A 15,682-nucleotide genomic window follows, 5' to 3' on the forward strand; every position below is an offset into this window, starting at 1 on the left:
ACTTTTAGTTAAAGGACAGGAAAATAATAAGCAGACTTAATCGCGGAAAGCGGACGTCGTTTGTCACTCCTGCGGAATCAGCTTTGGAGGGACAAACGAGGTTCAGTTGTGATGACGAGACAGGGCTGCTCTTTTCATCTTTTCATTCTCACACACAAGACAACCGGAACACAAAGACAGCTGTTTAGTGTGTATATATATATATATATATATATATATATATATATATATATATATATATATATATATAGTATATAGTATATAGTATATATGTGTGTATCTGCTGGTCTCACTACAGGGTTTGGAAAGGTATAGAAAAGTATGGAATTTGATATCAGTAATTTACATAATTTACGTAATTTGCATAATACCACGTCTGGAAAAGTATGGAAAAAAGAAAGCAGAGTATGGAACAAATATTTGCATTGCCCCTATTTAGTTTTTTTTTTCTATAATAGAAAATTAAGAATTTAATGAAAATAAATCTATCACACAAAATGTGTGTTTTTATGGCAACTGTTTAGTGATTGTCAAACAGGATAGAATGAATTCAAGGTGCGGTTTTTCATTATGCAAAAATGCAGGTTATAAGCATTTTGGTTTTATTTTCATGATATTCTTAGCACCATATTACAGAGCCTCTAAAAGGACCTTTGCAACAACAACAATAATTTTTTTTATATATACAGACTTTCATGTGCGCATGAGAAACCATTAAACTTAGCATATATGACAATGCACACTGAGCCACCTATTGCGCCCATTTCGCACGGTGTGGTTTCACCAAAGAGTATGCGTTAAAGCAGATTTATGGTCTTGAAATATGACATACTGCCTCTACGAAAGCCAGATTTTGAACACATTTTTACAGTACTCTTCTTTTTCATAGACCCTTGAACATGCCAAATAAGACAATGCACACAGCCGTATTGTGCCATTAGCCCCTTTCGATGCGTTAGATTGGACATTAGCCCTTGGTATTAGAGGTACTACCCTATAAGGAAAGCCAAATTTGAACAAATAGATCTCTATTAATTAATGTGCATCCATGCTCTTGTTTTCTTATTAGTAAGATGGCAGTGACGCACAAAGGAAATAGCTTATAGTATATATAAAACAAAATTGTATTGCGTAAGCATGTAAGAAATTGTGTATGTGAATAGTTTCTCAAGGGCACAAGAAGTTTCTCGTGTGCATGCAAAGTCGAGACCCTGTACATGTACATTTCATTGTGTGCTGATCAAGTCGAAATCCTGTAGTTTCAATGTTCACTTTTCTAAGCTTTTCTATTTCAGAAGGCCAGCTGTGTAAACCAGCATTAGTTTGGAATAAAAAGCTCTCTGACGGAGTGTAAAGAAGCAATGATTAAACACAAACCCAGAGGAGGAGAGACTTTTGTGGGGCTGCGAGTCTCCAGCGGCTGTCTGATCCTGCGCCTCACTCGGGGGGGAAAAAGCAGATTTAATTAAATCAGAATTAAAGAGCATTGTTATTTTGATTGAAGACACCCGGCTCCTTTCCCTCCACTCTCTCTCACCCGACTGTCCCGGATTCAAGCTGACGGGGTTTGTCGTTGAAGGTTTACTTGAGTACATAGCGTGCATCTGGTGATCTCCTGAGCACACACGCAAACACATGCAGGTCTTACTACATGTTTGAGGAATACAAACGCCATCTTCTCTGCAGTAGATTGAGTCTAATTCTGTATCATTGGATAATGAGAAAAGCCTATACGACACACAGACTGGCACAATGTTGGAAGTTAATTAAATTTCGGTAGAGTGACAGTAAAGAACCTGACAGAACCTGAAGGCAGCATAAGAGACGGCCAGACAGAAACAATGGCATGTCTATTTTTTTCCAGGCCCCGGCTACATGGCGTGAGAGAGACCCTTCAGATCAGGCAGACAGACAGAGAGAAAAAGAGGGATGGAAGGACAGTAATGAATAGTGTGTGTCCTGATAATTGCATTAATGATTATTAGGCAGAGCTCAGGGGAAGGTGATGAGAGGGAGAGTTTCTGTCAGCTAACTTTGACTAATGGCTGTTCACTCGGGGCCACTGCTTGGAATATTAATTTACAAAATAAACTTTAAGGAAGCAGAGATGGAGGAAAGAGGAAAAAGGAAGGTCTGCGAAGAATTAATTTGTTTAACCCCTTGAAACAGGGCCTCATCCACTTTGGAAAAACATCACAGATGTATTTACATATTTTAATTGCATTGCATTATTGTTTGTGAAGCTACTTTAAAATGATAGCTTTTTAGGTTTTATGCCTCTTTATAATTAAAAGATGAGTTTTAATAATGAGTGTCATTTCTAGAACCACTAGATTTAGCTATTTTCAAACAAGGAAATCAGATATACCCGGAGAAATATAGTTGTAGCATAAGTGCTCGGTTAGCACAGGAAATGTGCGTTTTGAAATGTGCCATTTTGGATGCTCAGTTTTGGACTATTCACTTGGTCCGCAAATATCACCACAAGACTGCATACAGCTAAGCACTTCATTATCGACTATTGTGAGTTTTTATTGTGAAATTACGTTTTTATTGTGAAATTACGCAGAATACGCTTAGATGGCCAAAATATGTGTTTTTTTTTTTGTCAACAGAAAGGGCTATAGGCTAACTAGCCAGACATGCTAAACATTTCCCCCCAAACTAGGGTTATCATGGTTCTAACATTTTAGTAGTCGGTACCAATACCAGTAAAATTTACCAGTAAATATTTCAGCATATTCTGACTAACTTACTTATTAGTATCTCTGATTGGCTGTTGCATTCATGTGCTCAACAGATATGATTGCGATTGGCTGCAATGTTCAACGCTTGTAAAAACACGCTGTTAATAGAAACCTTTGTCACTCAGAGTGCGCTCAAACAAACACGTCTAGCGACGCCTATCTGCGGGTACCGTATATTCCCGGTACTCGGTACTACCAGAAGCTTACTGCAGAAATGCTGGTACCGATAACTTTTTTTTTCTAGCAGTACCGCTACGTTTGACAACCCTACCCCAAACAAGCAAGTAGCTTACAGATGCTATTTTATAATAACAATGCTTTGTTAGCAGTGGAGCTATGTACTTCCTAGCACTGCATGCCATTGTGGGATAGGTGTTTACGATAAAGACGAAAAATGGCCGCTTGACGTCATAACATCACATAAATGTCCGTGGACGATAAGCTGTTTAAACAAAGATTTGTGATCTTTAAGAGATGTGTGTCAATGATCCACCTTCTCACTCAAATAAAGTTTTTGATTGGTGTGCAGTTTGATTTTTTGCCCTCTGCGTTGACACCAACATCTTTGACCCCACATGCAGGTGTCCCCTCAGATGGTGATAACAACACCTCAACAACTTATCCCCTAAAACTCACACATTCAGTGGAGAATAAACACCCTGCTTAATGCCAGGTGGCTGTCGACTGAAGACATTTTTCACATAAATCAAACTGCCATTGGGCTTATCAATAACAAGTCAATTAGCAGGCGGGGAGAGGCGCGGATCTCTAGGGGTCACCGCTTGTTTGTTAGATGGACATCTGCAGCTCTGTTTGCTTCGCCATGGCAACAGACCTACAGTTTCTCTCTGTTTTTCTGTCTCGTTCTTTAGGTTAGACAGAAGGCTCTGGCAGGCCTAACTACTGCTTTAAAGTGCAAATTTCACCCTGAAATTATGTTGTTCCAAACCCATTAGACTTTTCCTTTATTAAAACACAAAAATTGCATGTACTGTTCTCACTTTTTTGTTTTGTTTAATAGTGTGAATCACAGTCCAGTTTCATTGTATAGAAAAGAGCAGCTTGGACATTTAGCAAAATACCTCTATTGTAGGTTATTCTTCAAAAGAAAGAATGTCATACAGGTTTAGAACGACTTGAGGGTGAGTAAATAATGACAGATTATATCAATAAACATGCACACATGTGACATATCGTGATAAATACTTTTTTTTCTTTAAGTCCTCTAGGATGAATGAGCACTTGTAAAAATTGGCATTTTCAATGACCTTTCTAATTTTGCTCAGTTTATAGACTTGGCTATTAAAATTTGGCCGAAAGCAAAGTATTTTGCATAAAAATGACTTTCCGTCCCTTTATTAGCCTACTCCTACAATAATGAGGCTTTATTTATTTCCTCTGTTTTTTTTTTTTTTTCTCTTTGTCTGTTCGTCCATTTAAAGGTATTCAAATATTGTGAATTTAAATAATTATTTATTTTTAGTATTATATGGGTCGTTCTATGGTTGTTGTTGTAAATACTAACAGAGTCAGTCATTTTTTATACATTTATATAGGCTACAAATAGCAACCATGTTGTAGAATGACCTATTATTTATGCTGTTTTCTCTTGTTTATTTATGATGTTTTCTCTTTGTTTGGTTTGCAGAATTTGTGACTCTCAGATGAGAAAGGCCACCCAATGCTTGCAGGCACTTGGTGACTATTTAATGACTAGTCTGTCAGAAGTCCAGACAGAATCGCCTCAGAAATGCACAGGACCAATTACAGCATAATAACTCTTCTGCAAATACACCCTTGCTTTATTTATCAACGAATAAATCCATTTAATTCATACTTGCTAATGACGCCAACACAGATCATAATGGGACTGCACCAAGGCCCACTTGTAGAGTTAATGCTCATTATAGTGACATCCTAGTTTCCCCTACTATGGATAATTTGTTTATAAAGTCAACGAAAAATAACCATGTCTCAGCAGGATTCTGAAATTGTGAAATGCAATTGGACTATACCCTATATTTGCTATGCTTTTCCAACTTTTGAATATACCATAAAGGACATTTTAGTCAGTCAGCCTCGAGTAGATGGTTGTCAGCTCTCTTTTAAATGTATTCCTTTGATCTGATGTGTTTTAACGGTGTCTGTTTTTCTATATAGAGGGGGATCAAATAGCAAAGCTGCAGCATGTTGGCTTGGACCACCTGCTGGAGATGAGTTTCAGAGAGCACCGGGGGAAAACAGCAGGGGGATGCGTTAGTTTGTATCCATGTGCCTTGTACTGACACATTTACTATGCAGAATGTGTATATATGTTTGTGTGTCTCAATGCATGATTTATGCTGTGTATTGCCTGTGTATTATGCTGTGTATTGCCAGTGTCTATAGACGGTTGTTCAGATGTTAGGTCTATGATGTCTCACATTGGTGTATATGTGTATAAGGGTTTACTTTAAAATAGTTTGTTAAAAAAATGTCCAAGAAGTTTACTAAATGTTACACAATTTGTCCTTTAGGCATGTCTTGATTTGGAAAAATTATTCTAATTTAGGGTTAGAGTTAATATGTATGCCTATTATAATTACCATAATGTAAAAACTAACAAGAAATCTATGGCATGCCCTCATTAGGTAGCTTAGTAAAAGTGTGTGTGTGTGTGTGTGTGTGTTTGTGTGTGAATGTGGTTAGCATCACCCCCACCCCCGTCCCGAGACCTCCAATGTTTCTCAGGTGCTAAAATGTGTCGGTTAGGGACCCCATAGTGAGGTATAAATAGGACTCTCTTCCTATGGAGAGACACAGTCTTTTATAGGAGCATCAAGTGACTGAGATCCAGCCAGGCACTCTTAAATCGAGAGCCTGGAAGACATCCGCACACAGAAACCCACTAGGCCTCCCTTGTGCCCCCATGCGGAAAGACCCCAGGGGAGAATTCACCAGCTGAGTCTCAAAAACAAGGTAGGACAACCCAGCTGACTGACAAACTGAATGCTCTCAGCTGTTTTTGTGTGTGCATGTCTCAATAGTTCACTTCAGAGCTGATAGCTGGAGAAACCCAGGGTGCAAACACAAGCTGAGAGGGAGAAAAAGAAAAAGAGAGAGAGATAAAAAAGAGAAAATGCCAGCATGTATTCACCATGGGAGTGTTATGGTAAGCCCTTGTTGATTTATTGATCAGGGAAGAGGACCGTTTTGCCTTCTTGCGGATGGGATGAGAGAGGAGTGTCACATCGTGACAGTTGTTTTGTGAATCTGCAAGGGTTTGACAGCTACTGCTAGTCCGAGTAATGTGACTTCTGAGCTACAGTAGTCCTTGTTTTTATTTGCCTGTTTATGCATATCTTCGTACTCGGTGAGTGACATGGTTGAAACACAGGATAGGGTCTGATTCATAGGGAATGGCTGGCATTACAATTTCTCTTCATCCGACTTCAGTCAATGGCTGTGCATCACAAGACTGGACTCTCTCTCTTTCTCTCGAGCTCTCCGTTAAATGCCAGCAAGCTCCTCTACGGACTTAAACTCCTGTTTCAGCACAGTAAATGACTATTATAATTGATTGACAGCCCTAGAGGTGTCCATTTAACAAAGGGGGGGAATGAAACAAAAGATGAGGGATAGAAAAAGGGACATGGTGGGTCCCTGAGCGAGAGTGTTAGGAAGGAGAGAAATGAAGTTTTCAGCCGTGGATCGATTTCTTAACGCTTGTCTCATGCATTTTACAGAGGCACTAAATGCCACTTATGGTATAATGCTGTACTCTGGGTCAGAGCAAAGCTCTCACACTTGGGCTGGGATTTCAGGGCTGCTTTTAACAAACAATGCCAGCAGACTTAAGTAAATCTGTCTGATTGTGTCACAGCCTTGGAAATAATGATGTTTTCCTCTTCTTTTGTGGATTTGTAATCCTGAAACCCCCTTTTTCTATTACACCTAAGAATATTCCTTGGCAGCCAAACTAATCTCATAATCTCATAGTCTCATAAACTCTCGATTCATAAAGAATTAATCTTATTCCTTCTCACTTTCTTTTCTCTCTCTTGAAAGCAGCGGAATCTAAGCTGACGCCATGGAGAAAGGGAGGTGGAGTTCTGAAGATGCTCCCAGAGCCTCCATGCCTGACGAACTGTCTCATCCTAAGTTTTCGGAATGGAAGTTTAAGCTCTTTCGGGTCAAGTCCATGGAGAAGGCCCCTCTGTCTAATGAAACACCGGTGGAAAAGGAAAACCAGCCTGAGGTGGAGGTGGAGATGGAGATGGCAGGCTCTCCAGGCAGTGTTATGAAGCTCTGTTTTGGAGGGAAGAGTAAGGAAAACGTGGAGAGCACTCGAGAGAGAGTGGACCTTAAGCTGCAGGAGATTGATACACATATGAATCTTCTCAAGTGAGTCTAATGATAATATTGAGTGATTTATGAATTCTGGATGTTCAGTTGACTTGTGCATACTGTATTTGAAAGCATCATTGTTAATCAGAGTCAAGCTTAGTTTTTTCTTGCGTCTTTTGCAGAAGCCTGTGTCGTCTTTGTGGCCTCACAATACGGAAGACTAAAGGTCCATCGCATGAAGTCCAGGGAGACTTGGAAGAGTCCAGCCGGTGTGCCTTGCGCAAAATGGGCTGCAAGTTCGTCACCTGGCCGGAGGTGATCTTGAAGGTCTTCAAGGTGGATGTGACAACCGACATGGAGACGGTACATCCGTCTTTGTTTTGTCACAGATGCTGGACTGCTGCCATGAGGGGAGGGGGTTTCTGTTCTTTCACTAGGACCCGGATCCCAGACTGGAAGTCCCACACTTCCAACTGCAACCTCTGCTTCCCTAAAAAGATCTCTTTTCAGCGAATGGGAAGGAAGCGGGCCAAACCACTTAAAGGTGCACACAGCCTTCCAAAGAGAATCAAGAGGGATTCTCCAGAAACTTCAGGTGCCAATAGATTGTGGAGACAGACCACAGAGAATCCTGTGGGATCAGGTGGGAAAGAATGGTTAAAACTATCAGTGCAGAGAGGACAATGGGTAAAGAATATCACACAATGCCAGAGGGACCATCTGAGCACTAAGCTCATCCCTCCCGAAGTCCCAGCGGACTTGCTACGTGCTGTTACTTGCCAAGTGTGTGATCACCTGCTTTCCGACCCTGTCCAGTCACCGTGTCGGCACCTGTTCTGTCGGGTCTGCATAGTAAGGTACAGTCGAGCTTTGGGCCCGAACTGTCCCACCTGTAGCCAACACCTGAACCCAACCCACCTGACCAGGCCAGCCAAGTTTTTCCTTGCCACCCTCAGCTCTCTTCCTCTGCTCTGCCCCAGCGAAGGATGCAGCGACTGGGTCCGATTGGACTCCTTTAGGGAACACTGCCTTAACCACTACCATGAAAAAGAGTCTCAGGAAGAACAAACACCTTCAGAGAAAAATCTCAATGGCTACTTGCCAGTCAACAAAGGTGGGCGCCCTAGACAGCACCTGTTGTCGCTGACCCGTCGGGCTCAAAAACACAGGCTGAGAGACTTGAAGAACCAGGTGAAGGTGTTTGCTGAAAAGGAAGAAGGAGGGGATGTGAAGTCTGTCTGTTTGACGCTCTTCCTTCTGGCATTGAGAGCCGGGAATGAACACAAACAAGCAGATGAACTGGAAGCTATGATGCAAGGTAATGCCAAGAAACACGTCACCCACAATATGTGACTGTCAAAGCAGTTGTTGTCAGATGAATACAAATAGAATGAACAGATAATGCATTATTGACTTACATAAGCTTGAGAGCAACCAAGAATAACGTTTTTACAACCTAATATATGGCATCATTTGTTTTGTATAATGAACTAGCCTAATTTTCAATGCCTGACTGCAGTTAATTGTATTCATTTTTCATGGAACAACAGCTTTAACATGTAATTTTACACAATTATGTTCATGTTTAGGCTACTACCTGAAACTAGATATGAAAAATTAAACACATCCACGAGGCTATCTTGACAAAAAAAATCATGAATTATTTTCCTATGTGCCTCACTGTCAATTTAAATAGAATAAGCACCACTTTACTGAATGTGCTCACACACACACTCACACACATATACTACCAGTCAAAATTTTTGGATTGGTAAGATTTTTTATGTTTTTAAAAGAAGTATCTTCTGCTCACCAAGGCTGCATTTATTTGATTTAAAAAAGAAAAGAACAGTAATATTGTTAAATATTATGACAATTGAAAATAACTGTTAAAATGTAATCTATTTCAGTGATCAAAGCTGAATTTACAGCATCATTACTCCAGTCTTCAGTGTCAGATGATCCTTCAGAAATCATTCTAATATGCGTATTTGATGCTCAGAAAACATTATTATCAATATTTTCATTATGTTGAAAAAAAATGTTTCTTCAGGATTCTTTGATGAACAGAAAGTTTAAAAAACAGCATTTATTTGAAATAGAAACATTTGTAACATTGTAAATGTCTTTACTGTAACTTTTGATCAATTTAATTAATTCTTGATGAATAAAAGTAATGATTTATTTTATTTCCTTCCCCCCCAAAAAAATTTAATATAAATTATTACTGACCCCAAACTTTTGAACGGTAGTGTTTAATGTTACAAAAGCTTTCTATTTCAGATAAATGTTGTTCTTTTGAACTTTCTATTCATCAAAGAATCCTGAAATAAAAATGCAAATAACTGTTTTCAACATTAATAATAATGAGAAATGTTTCTTGAGTATCAAATCCTCATATTAGAATGATTTCTGAATAATCATGTGACACTGAAGACTGGAGTAATGATGCTGTTGATCACAATAATAAATTACACTACTATATATTCACATAGAAAACAGCTATTTTAAAATGTAATAATATTTCACAATATTACACTTTAAAAAAAAATTTATTTATCAAATAAATGTAGCCTTGTTGAGCAGAAGAGACTTCTTTTAAAAACATTAAAAATCTTACAGATCCAAAACTTTTGACTGGTAGTGTATGTGAAACTCAATACTCAATAACAATTCTTGTAAAGAGCCTGTTAGGATGAAAACAACATCAGTAGCCCTTGTATCTGCAAATGACATAGATACAGTCTAAACCCCCCAGGGGAACAGGGTCCAGCTGGTGCCTGTTTTCATCAGCAGCCAATATCAGTATTTCCAGCCCAGCTGAGTCACCTCTCTTCTAACTTAAGCATTAATAATCTCTCTGATCTAGAACAATTAGGACATATTTCATGCTGCAGTTATAATCGGAATTACAGATATTGTTGCATTCAATTGCTGGTGCTCTGAAATCAGTCCATAACCACATTCAGGCTCACAGTCTCACTTATTTTGAGTTTATTCTGGAAACACAGTTATGTGAATTCAAACTTCTGACTCCATCTCACACAGTTTTGTTTTCCCTCTGTATTCTCTTTCAGGCAGGGGATTTGGTCTGCATCCTGCAGTGTGTTTGGCTATAAGGGTCAACACCTTCCTTAGCTGCAGTCAGTACCACAAGATGTATCGCACTGTGAAGGCCACTAGTGGCCGCCAGATATTCCAGCCCCTGCACACACTACGCAATGCTGAGAAAGAGCTTCTCCCCGGGTTCCACCAATTTGAATGGCAGCCAGCTTTAAAAAACGTTTCCAGCTCCTGGGATGTGGGCATCATTGATGGCCTCTCCGGTTGGACAACCTTTGTTGAGGATGTCCCTGCGGATACCATTTCCAGACGATTCCGCTACGATGTGGCACTGGTTTCTGCATTAAAAGACCTGGAGGAGGACATAATGGAAGGACTCAGAGAGAGGGGGCTAGATGACAGCATTTGCACCTCTGGCTTTACAGTGGTGGTGAAAGAATCATGTGATGGTATGGGAGATGTCAGCGAGAAGCATGGAAACGGTCCAGCGGTTCCTGAGAAGGCGGTGAGGTTTTCCTTCACAATCATGTCCATCTCCATCCGAGTTGAGGGTGAGGATGATGGCATCACCATCTTCCAGGAACCAAAGCCAAACTCTGAGCTCTCTTGTAGACCTTTGTGCCTCATGTTTGTGGATGAGTCTGACCACGAGACCCTGACAGCAATCTTGGGACCTGTGGTAGCAGAGCGGAAAGCCATGATGGAAAGTCGACTTATCATATCTGTTGGTGGTCTGCTACGCTCATTTAGATTCTTCTTCCGGGGTACAGGCTACGATGAGAAGATGGTTCGTGAAATGGAAGGGCTAGAAGCATCAGGCTCCACTTATGTATGCACACTCTGCGACTCAACCCGAGCTGAAGCCTCTCAAAACATGGTGCTTCATTCCATCACACGTAGCCACGATGAAAATCTTGAGCGCTACGAGATCTGGAGGAAAAATCCTTTCTCAGAGTCCGCCGATGAACTCCGTGACCGGGTCAAAGGGGTTTCCGCAAAGCCTTTCATGGAGACCCAGCCTACTCTGGATGCCCTGCACTGCGACATTGGCAATGCGACTGAATTTTATAAGATCTTTCAGGATGAGATCGGCGAAGTCTACCAGAAGAGCAATCCGAGTCGAGAGGAGCGCCGCCGTTGGCGGTCAACCCTGGACAAACAGCTAAGAAACAAACTGAAACTCAAGCCTGTGATGAGGATGAATGGAAACTATGCGCGCCGGCTGATGACACGCGAGGCTGTGGAGGTGGTCTGTGAGTTGGTTCCTTCAGAGGAACGACGTGAGGCTCTACAGAGACTGATGGAACTCTACATCCAGATGAAGCCTGTGTGGCGATCCACCTGTCCCTCCCGAGACTGCCCGGACCAACTCTGTCGATATAGCTACAACTCTCAGCAATTTGCTGACCTCCTTTCCACCACATTTAAGTACCGCTATGATGGAAAGATTACCAACTACCTCCACAAGACTCTGGCGCATGTTCCTGAGATTGTTGAGAGAGACGGGTCTATCGGAGCATGGGCCAGTGAAGGCAATGAGTCTGGGAACAAGCTGTTCAGACGTTTTCGGAAGATGAATGCGAGGCAGTCCAAAACGTTTGAACTTGAAGATGTACTGAAACACCACTGGCTGTACACCTCCAAGTCTCTTCAGAAGTTTATGGAGGCTCATAAGAATTCAGCAAAAGCAATGCAAGCCACATTCAACCCAGAAGAAACCACAGATGAATTTGATGTGGCTCTTGAAGTTCCAGATTTTTGAGTTTTGACTTTCTTTAATGGACCGTTTTTCTTGCTAATGAAAATATTGTTCAGTAATTGATTTTATTTCTTGAGATGAGATGTAATATCACGTTTAATGGCTTTATTATTCACTTCATTATTTTTTTGAAGCCAGTGCATAAACGTGAGCTAAATTGTTTTATGGCAGAGATAAAATTATATGGGCAGAGCTTTTTTTTCTCCCCAGATTTGACAGACAAATTGTCTGTGTTTTATCTCCTGCTGCTTGTGAAATATGAGGGATTTCATTGTATTGCCAGGTTGTGACAACTTCACGAATTCATCCAGAAGGGTTGTTTATGAAAACTTATGAGGGAGTTGTAAGTCAGTGAAATTGTGTTAAAGGAGCCCCACATTTATGATGGCTGTACTAATATATCACACAGGACAAAGACAAAATGAAATTAGAAAACACAAATTGTCTTCTTTGCAGGAGGTCTAGAGAGAAGGATTATTTTATCAATGCAGTGTTTTGAATGGTGCTCAACTGGTCCACAAATGACTCCCATAGACACTATGCTACAGCATTTGCACAGTTATTTAGACCTTACCTTATATTTCTACCTCAGTCTTCAATCCTACAGGTCCCTCAGGACATTTGCACCATATCCATTCACACAAACACATTTTCAAATATTCTTGAAGAAATGGCAGCGTATTTTACTCGATAAAACCTATTGACTATTGTCAGAATTTCTTTATGTTGCAGTTCAGAGATATGAGCTCTGTTCATCTCAAACTTGTACCTCAATTTATTAATTATGTTTCCGATTATTATTATTTTTTAATAGTATTAGGTTTAATTCATTGTGTTTATTGTATTCTCTTAAAACGAGAGGATTTCAGTGATCCATTTCTTACTTCGACTTGAACTGATTGATTTCTTTGTGAAGTGATTTTACTGATTTCTTTGTGTCTTTACTTGATTGATTTCTTTATGAAGTGATTTTACTGATTTCTTTGTGTCTTTACTTGATTGATTTCTTTGTCATGATTTGAATTATGTCATTGCATTCTTTGATATTATACATTATACAACATTTCTAAATGCTTGAATTTTTTCTTTGTACTTTGGGTAAGTTTTTAAAATAAATAAACCAAAGGTACCTCACATCATTCTATTAAAAACATGATGTAAGTAGTGTGTGTAAAACTTTACATATGTTTAAATTGTTTTATGTTCTTTTTTTAATTTGAAATGAAACACTGCATTGCACTGTTCGCAAACACTTGTCTACACGTGTACAAAATTTGTGTAGACTTGCACAAAGGCACTGGTGATGTTCTTGTAATGACCTATCGTTATTTTTTTCTTTCATTGTGCAAGAACATTACAGTGATTGTTGTAATTCATGAACTTATGGACTTTTTCTTAATAACTGAATATAATTGGTTTGTAATAAATGACTTTTTTTCTCCAGTTCCATCTGGTAAATAAAAAAAAAAATCACCAAAAATTTAATTGAGATTGTAATTTTTTTGTGTGTGTGTCCTTTTGTATGTGGTTGGAGACAAATAGAGTAGATAAGACTGACATGGATGTTCCATTCACATTCAAGAACATGCATATACAGTATATATGTATGTTCTTGAATGTGAATGTGTATATATAAATATATATACACACATTAGATAAGTCAAGAACATGTATGTCTGTGTGTATATATACCTATACATATGTATATATATATATATATATATATATATATATATATATATATATATATATATATATATATATATATATGCACACACACACACGTTATTGACTTATCTAATGTGTCTGCATAATATGTGCATATATTATAATTATAAGCATAACATGAGGTTAAAATGTAAACTCTGTGTAATTATCTTTATTAAAACAGAAAATCATACTCTGCAATCTTTTCCACACATTTAAAAAAGCAACAAATCATCAGCTTAGTAATAATAAACAAGACTTGTAAAAAAAAAAAAAATGCATTTAATACTGCCATAAGCATTTTCATTGATTTAACCATTCATTTCTGTTGTTTTTATCAGTATGAAAAAATACACTTCTCCAATTTTTGTAAATATAAAAATCAATTAATATTCTTAAAATGAACACAAAATAAACTTCAAAAACAATGTAAAATGATATTATATCATGATATATAACAGACCAGAACATCAACAATTCAGTCAAAAAGTCTTCGCAGAAAGCTCTTCTTAGCTGGGGTCATTTTCAGTGAGACTGGAGCCTTGCGATGGGTCATCTTCATTGGGACTCTCTTCAGTGGCAACATCTGGCGTGGTGGAGTCATCTCCTGCTTGGGCAGGCCTCCGTGATCCAAGCAGAAATACTTGCTATTGCCTTGAGAGAGGCGAAGCAAAAGGCTTTCAGGGAGCTCCATGCACTGGGCATGGACCCAATGTCCACCTTCACCCCTGGAGCAGTAGATCATGGCAGGTCGGGTGAGCTCAGTAGAGTAGTAGGGCTCCCAGGTGTTGGGGTCCACCTGACAGGAGAGGCAGCACTTGATCCAATAGCCTGTCTGAGATTCATCCTCTTCATCTTCCTCATTGTAGGTGTCACCCTCTCCATCGCTGCTATACTCCAGCTCATGAGGCTCTCGGCCAAAGTAGAGCTCCTCAGAGTCTTCCAAAGGTGCAGAGTCCTCAAAGTCAGTGGACTCCTGGCTGCATCCCTGAGTTGATGCTTCTCCATCTGGTTCCTTCTGGAAGTTTACCTGGTAGAAATGGTAGGCATCTGGTGGGGTTGGGTTTCCTTCTGATGGGACTGCAAACAAGACACTTCCTTTGCCCAGGCTGCCACCAAACCAAGTACGGCTGTGGCTTATTTCGCTGGTCCACTGTGGAGGTTCGCGTGGCTCCATGTGGACTCCGACATCATCCAAGCCAATGTAGGTGCACTCCATGCGCTTTTGAGTCTCAGACTGGTACCCGCCGATAATAATGTACTCATGATAGCCAATGGGAGAGGTTATGGCACTGGTGATGGAGAGACCTTCTTGAAGAACATTACAGGTGATGACAGGGCTTCCTAGGAGAAGCTCCACACGTAGGCGGATCAAACGAGGTGGTCGGCAATCGGAGCTGAGGATGTGACCGCCCAGGAAGTAGACACAGTCCTCTCTCGCTAGAGCTACGTGAAATGACTGGCCATCCGTGAGCTCGGGGAGGGTGTGGGCTGAACTGCAACCAAACTCTAGGTCAATAAGAAAGACTTGAGGTGGACAGTCCACCACACTGTTCCAGTTCTCCGTGGTCCTCTCGGTGGGGGGCATATAGGACCTGCCGCCAAACAAAACACAGGCGGTCTTCCCTCGGCTATGGATCACGCTGAGGGTGTGGCCGTAACGAGCGCTAGGGACGTCTCCAACCAGCTCTTTTTCTTGACATTGCAATGTGACTTTACGATTACATCCTCTGCTGTCTACACTCAACATGTAGAGACTTGAAGACAGTTCATTGTTGGGAGTTCGGCCACCGTGAATGAGGTAACATTCAGGGCTGCCATCACGAGGCTCAAAATGAGCTACCGCAGGACATCGGAGGGGAGGTAGATAACAGGAGTTGTTTGAAAATGAAATGGCTCGCAGCTTCAGCTCTCCGTTTTTTATGCGGACACCAAATACACCAGTTGGACATGAGCGTTTCGGCCAGCCCTTTTGACCAAAGAGGTAAACATCACCCTCCAGCTCTAGTAAGGAGAAGCCTGGCTGCACGAGGCCAGCACAGTTCACAGCAGTTATAGGCTCTAATGACATCTTTTTGCA

General features: G+C 40.3%; 2 protein-coding genes across 2 annotated transcripts; one reads left to right on the plus strand and one right to left on the minus strand.

The window, feature by feature from the left end:
• Positions 1 to 6,816: 6,816 nt before the first annotated feature.
• rag1 (recombination activating 1) lies at positions 6,817 to 11,898 on the plus strand (the record flags this gene model as incomplete). The annotated part of the gene is made up of 3 exons (XM_081355372.1): positions 6,817 to 7,130; positions 7,256 to 8,391; positions 10,151 to 11,898. The coding sequence occupies 3 exons, from the start codon at positions 6,817 to 6,819 to the stop codon at positions 11,896 to 11,898; spliced, it is 3,198 nt and encodes a 1,065-aa protein (XP_081211498.1).
• Positions 11,899 to 14,080: 2,182 nt separating this feature from the next.
• On the minus strand, positions 14,081 to 15,673 carry rag2 (recombination activating gene 2; the record flags this gene model as incomplete). The annotated part of the gene is made up of 1 exon (XM_081356810.1): positions 14,081 to 15,673. The coding sequence occupies one exon, from the start codon at positions 15,671 to 15,673 to the stop codon at positions 14,081 to 14,083; it is 1,593 nt and encodes a 530-aa protein (XP_081212936.1).
• Between the last annotated feature and the right edge of the window lie 9 nt (positions 15,674 to 15,682).

The sequence above is a fragment of the Scardinius erythrophthalmus genome (assembly GCF_964197995.2).
Source record: "Scardinius erythrophthalmus genome assembly, chromosome: 24".
Classification (NCBI taxonomy): domain Eukaryota; kingdom Metazoa; phylum Chordata; class Actinopteri; order Cypriniformes; family Leuciscidae; genus Scardinius; species Scardinius erythrophthalmus.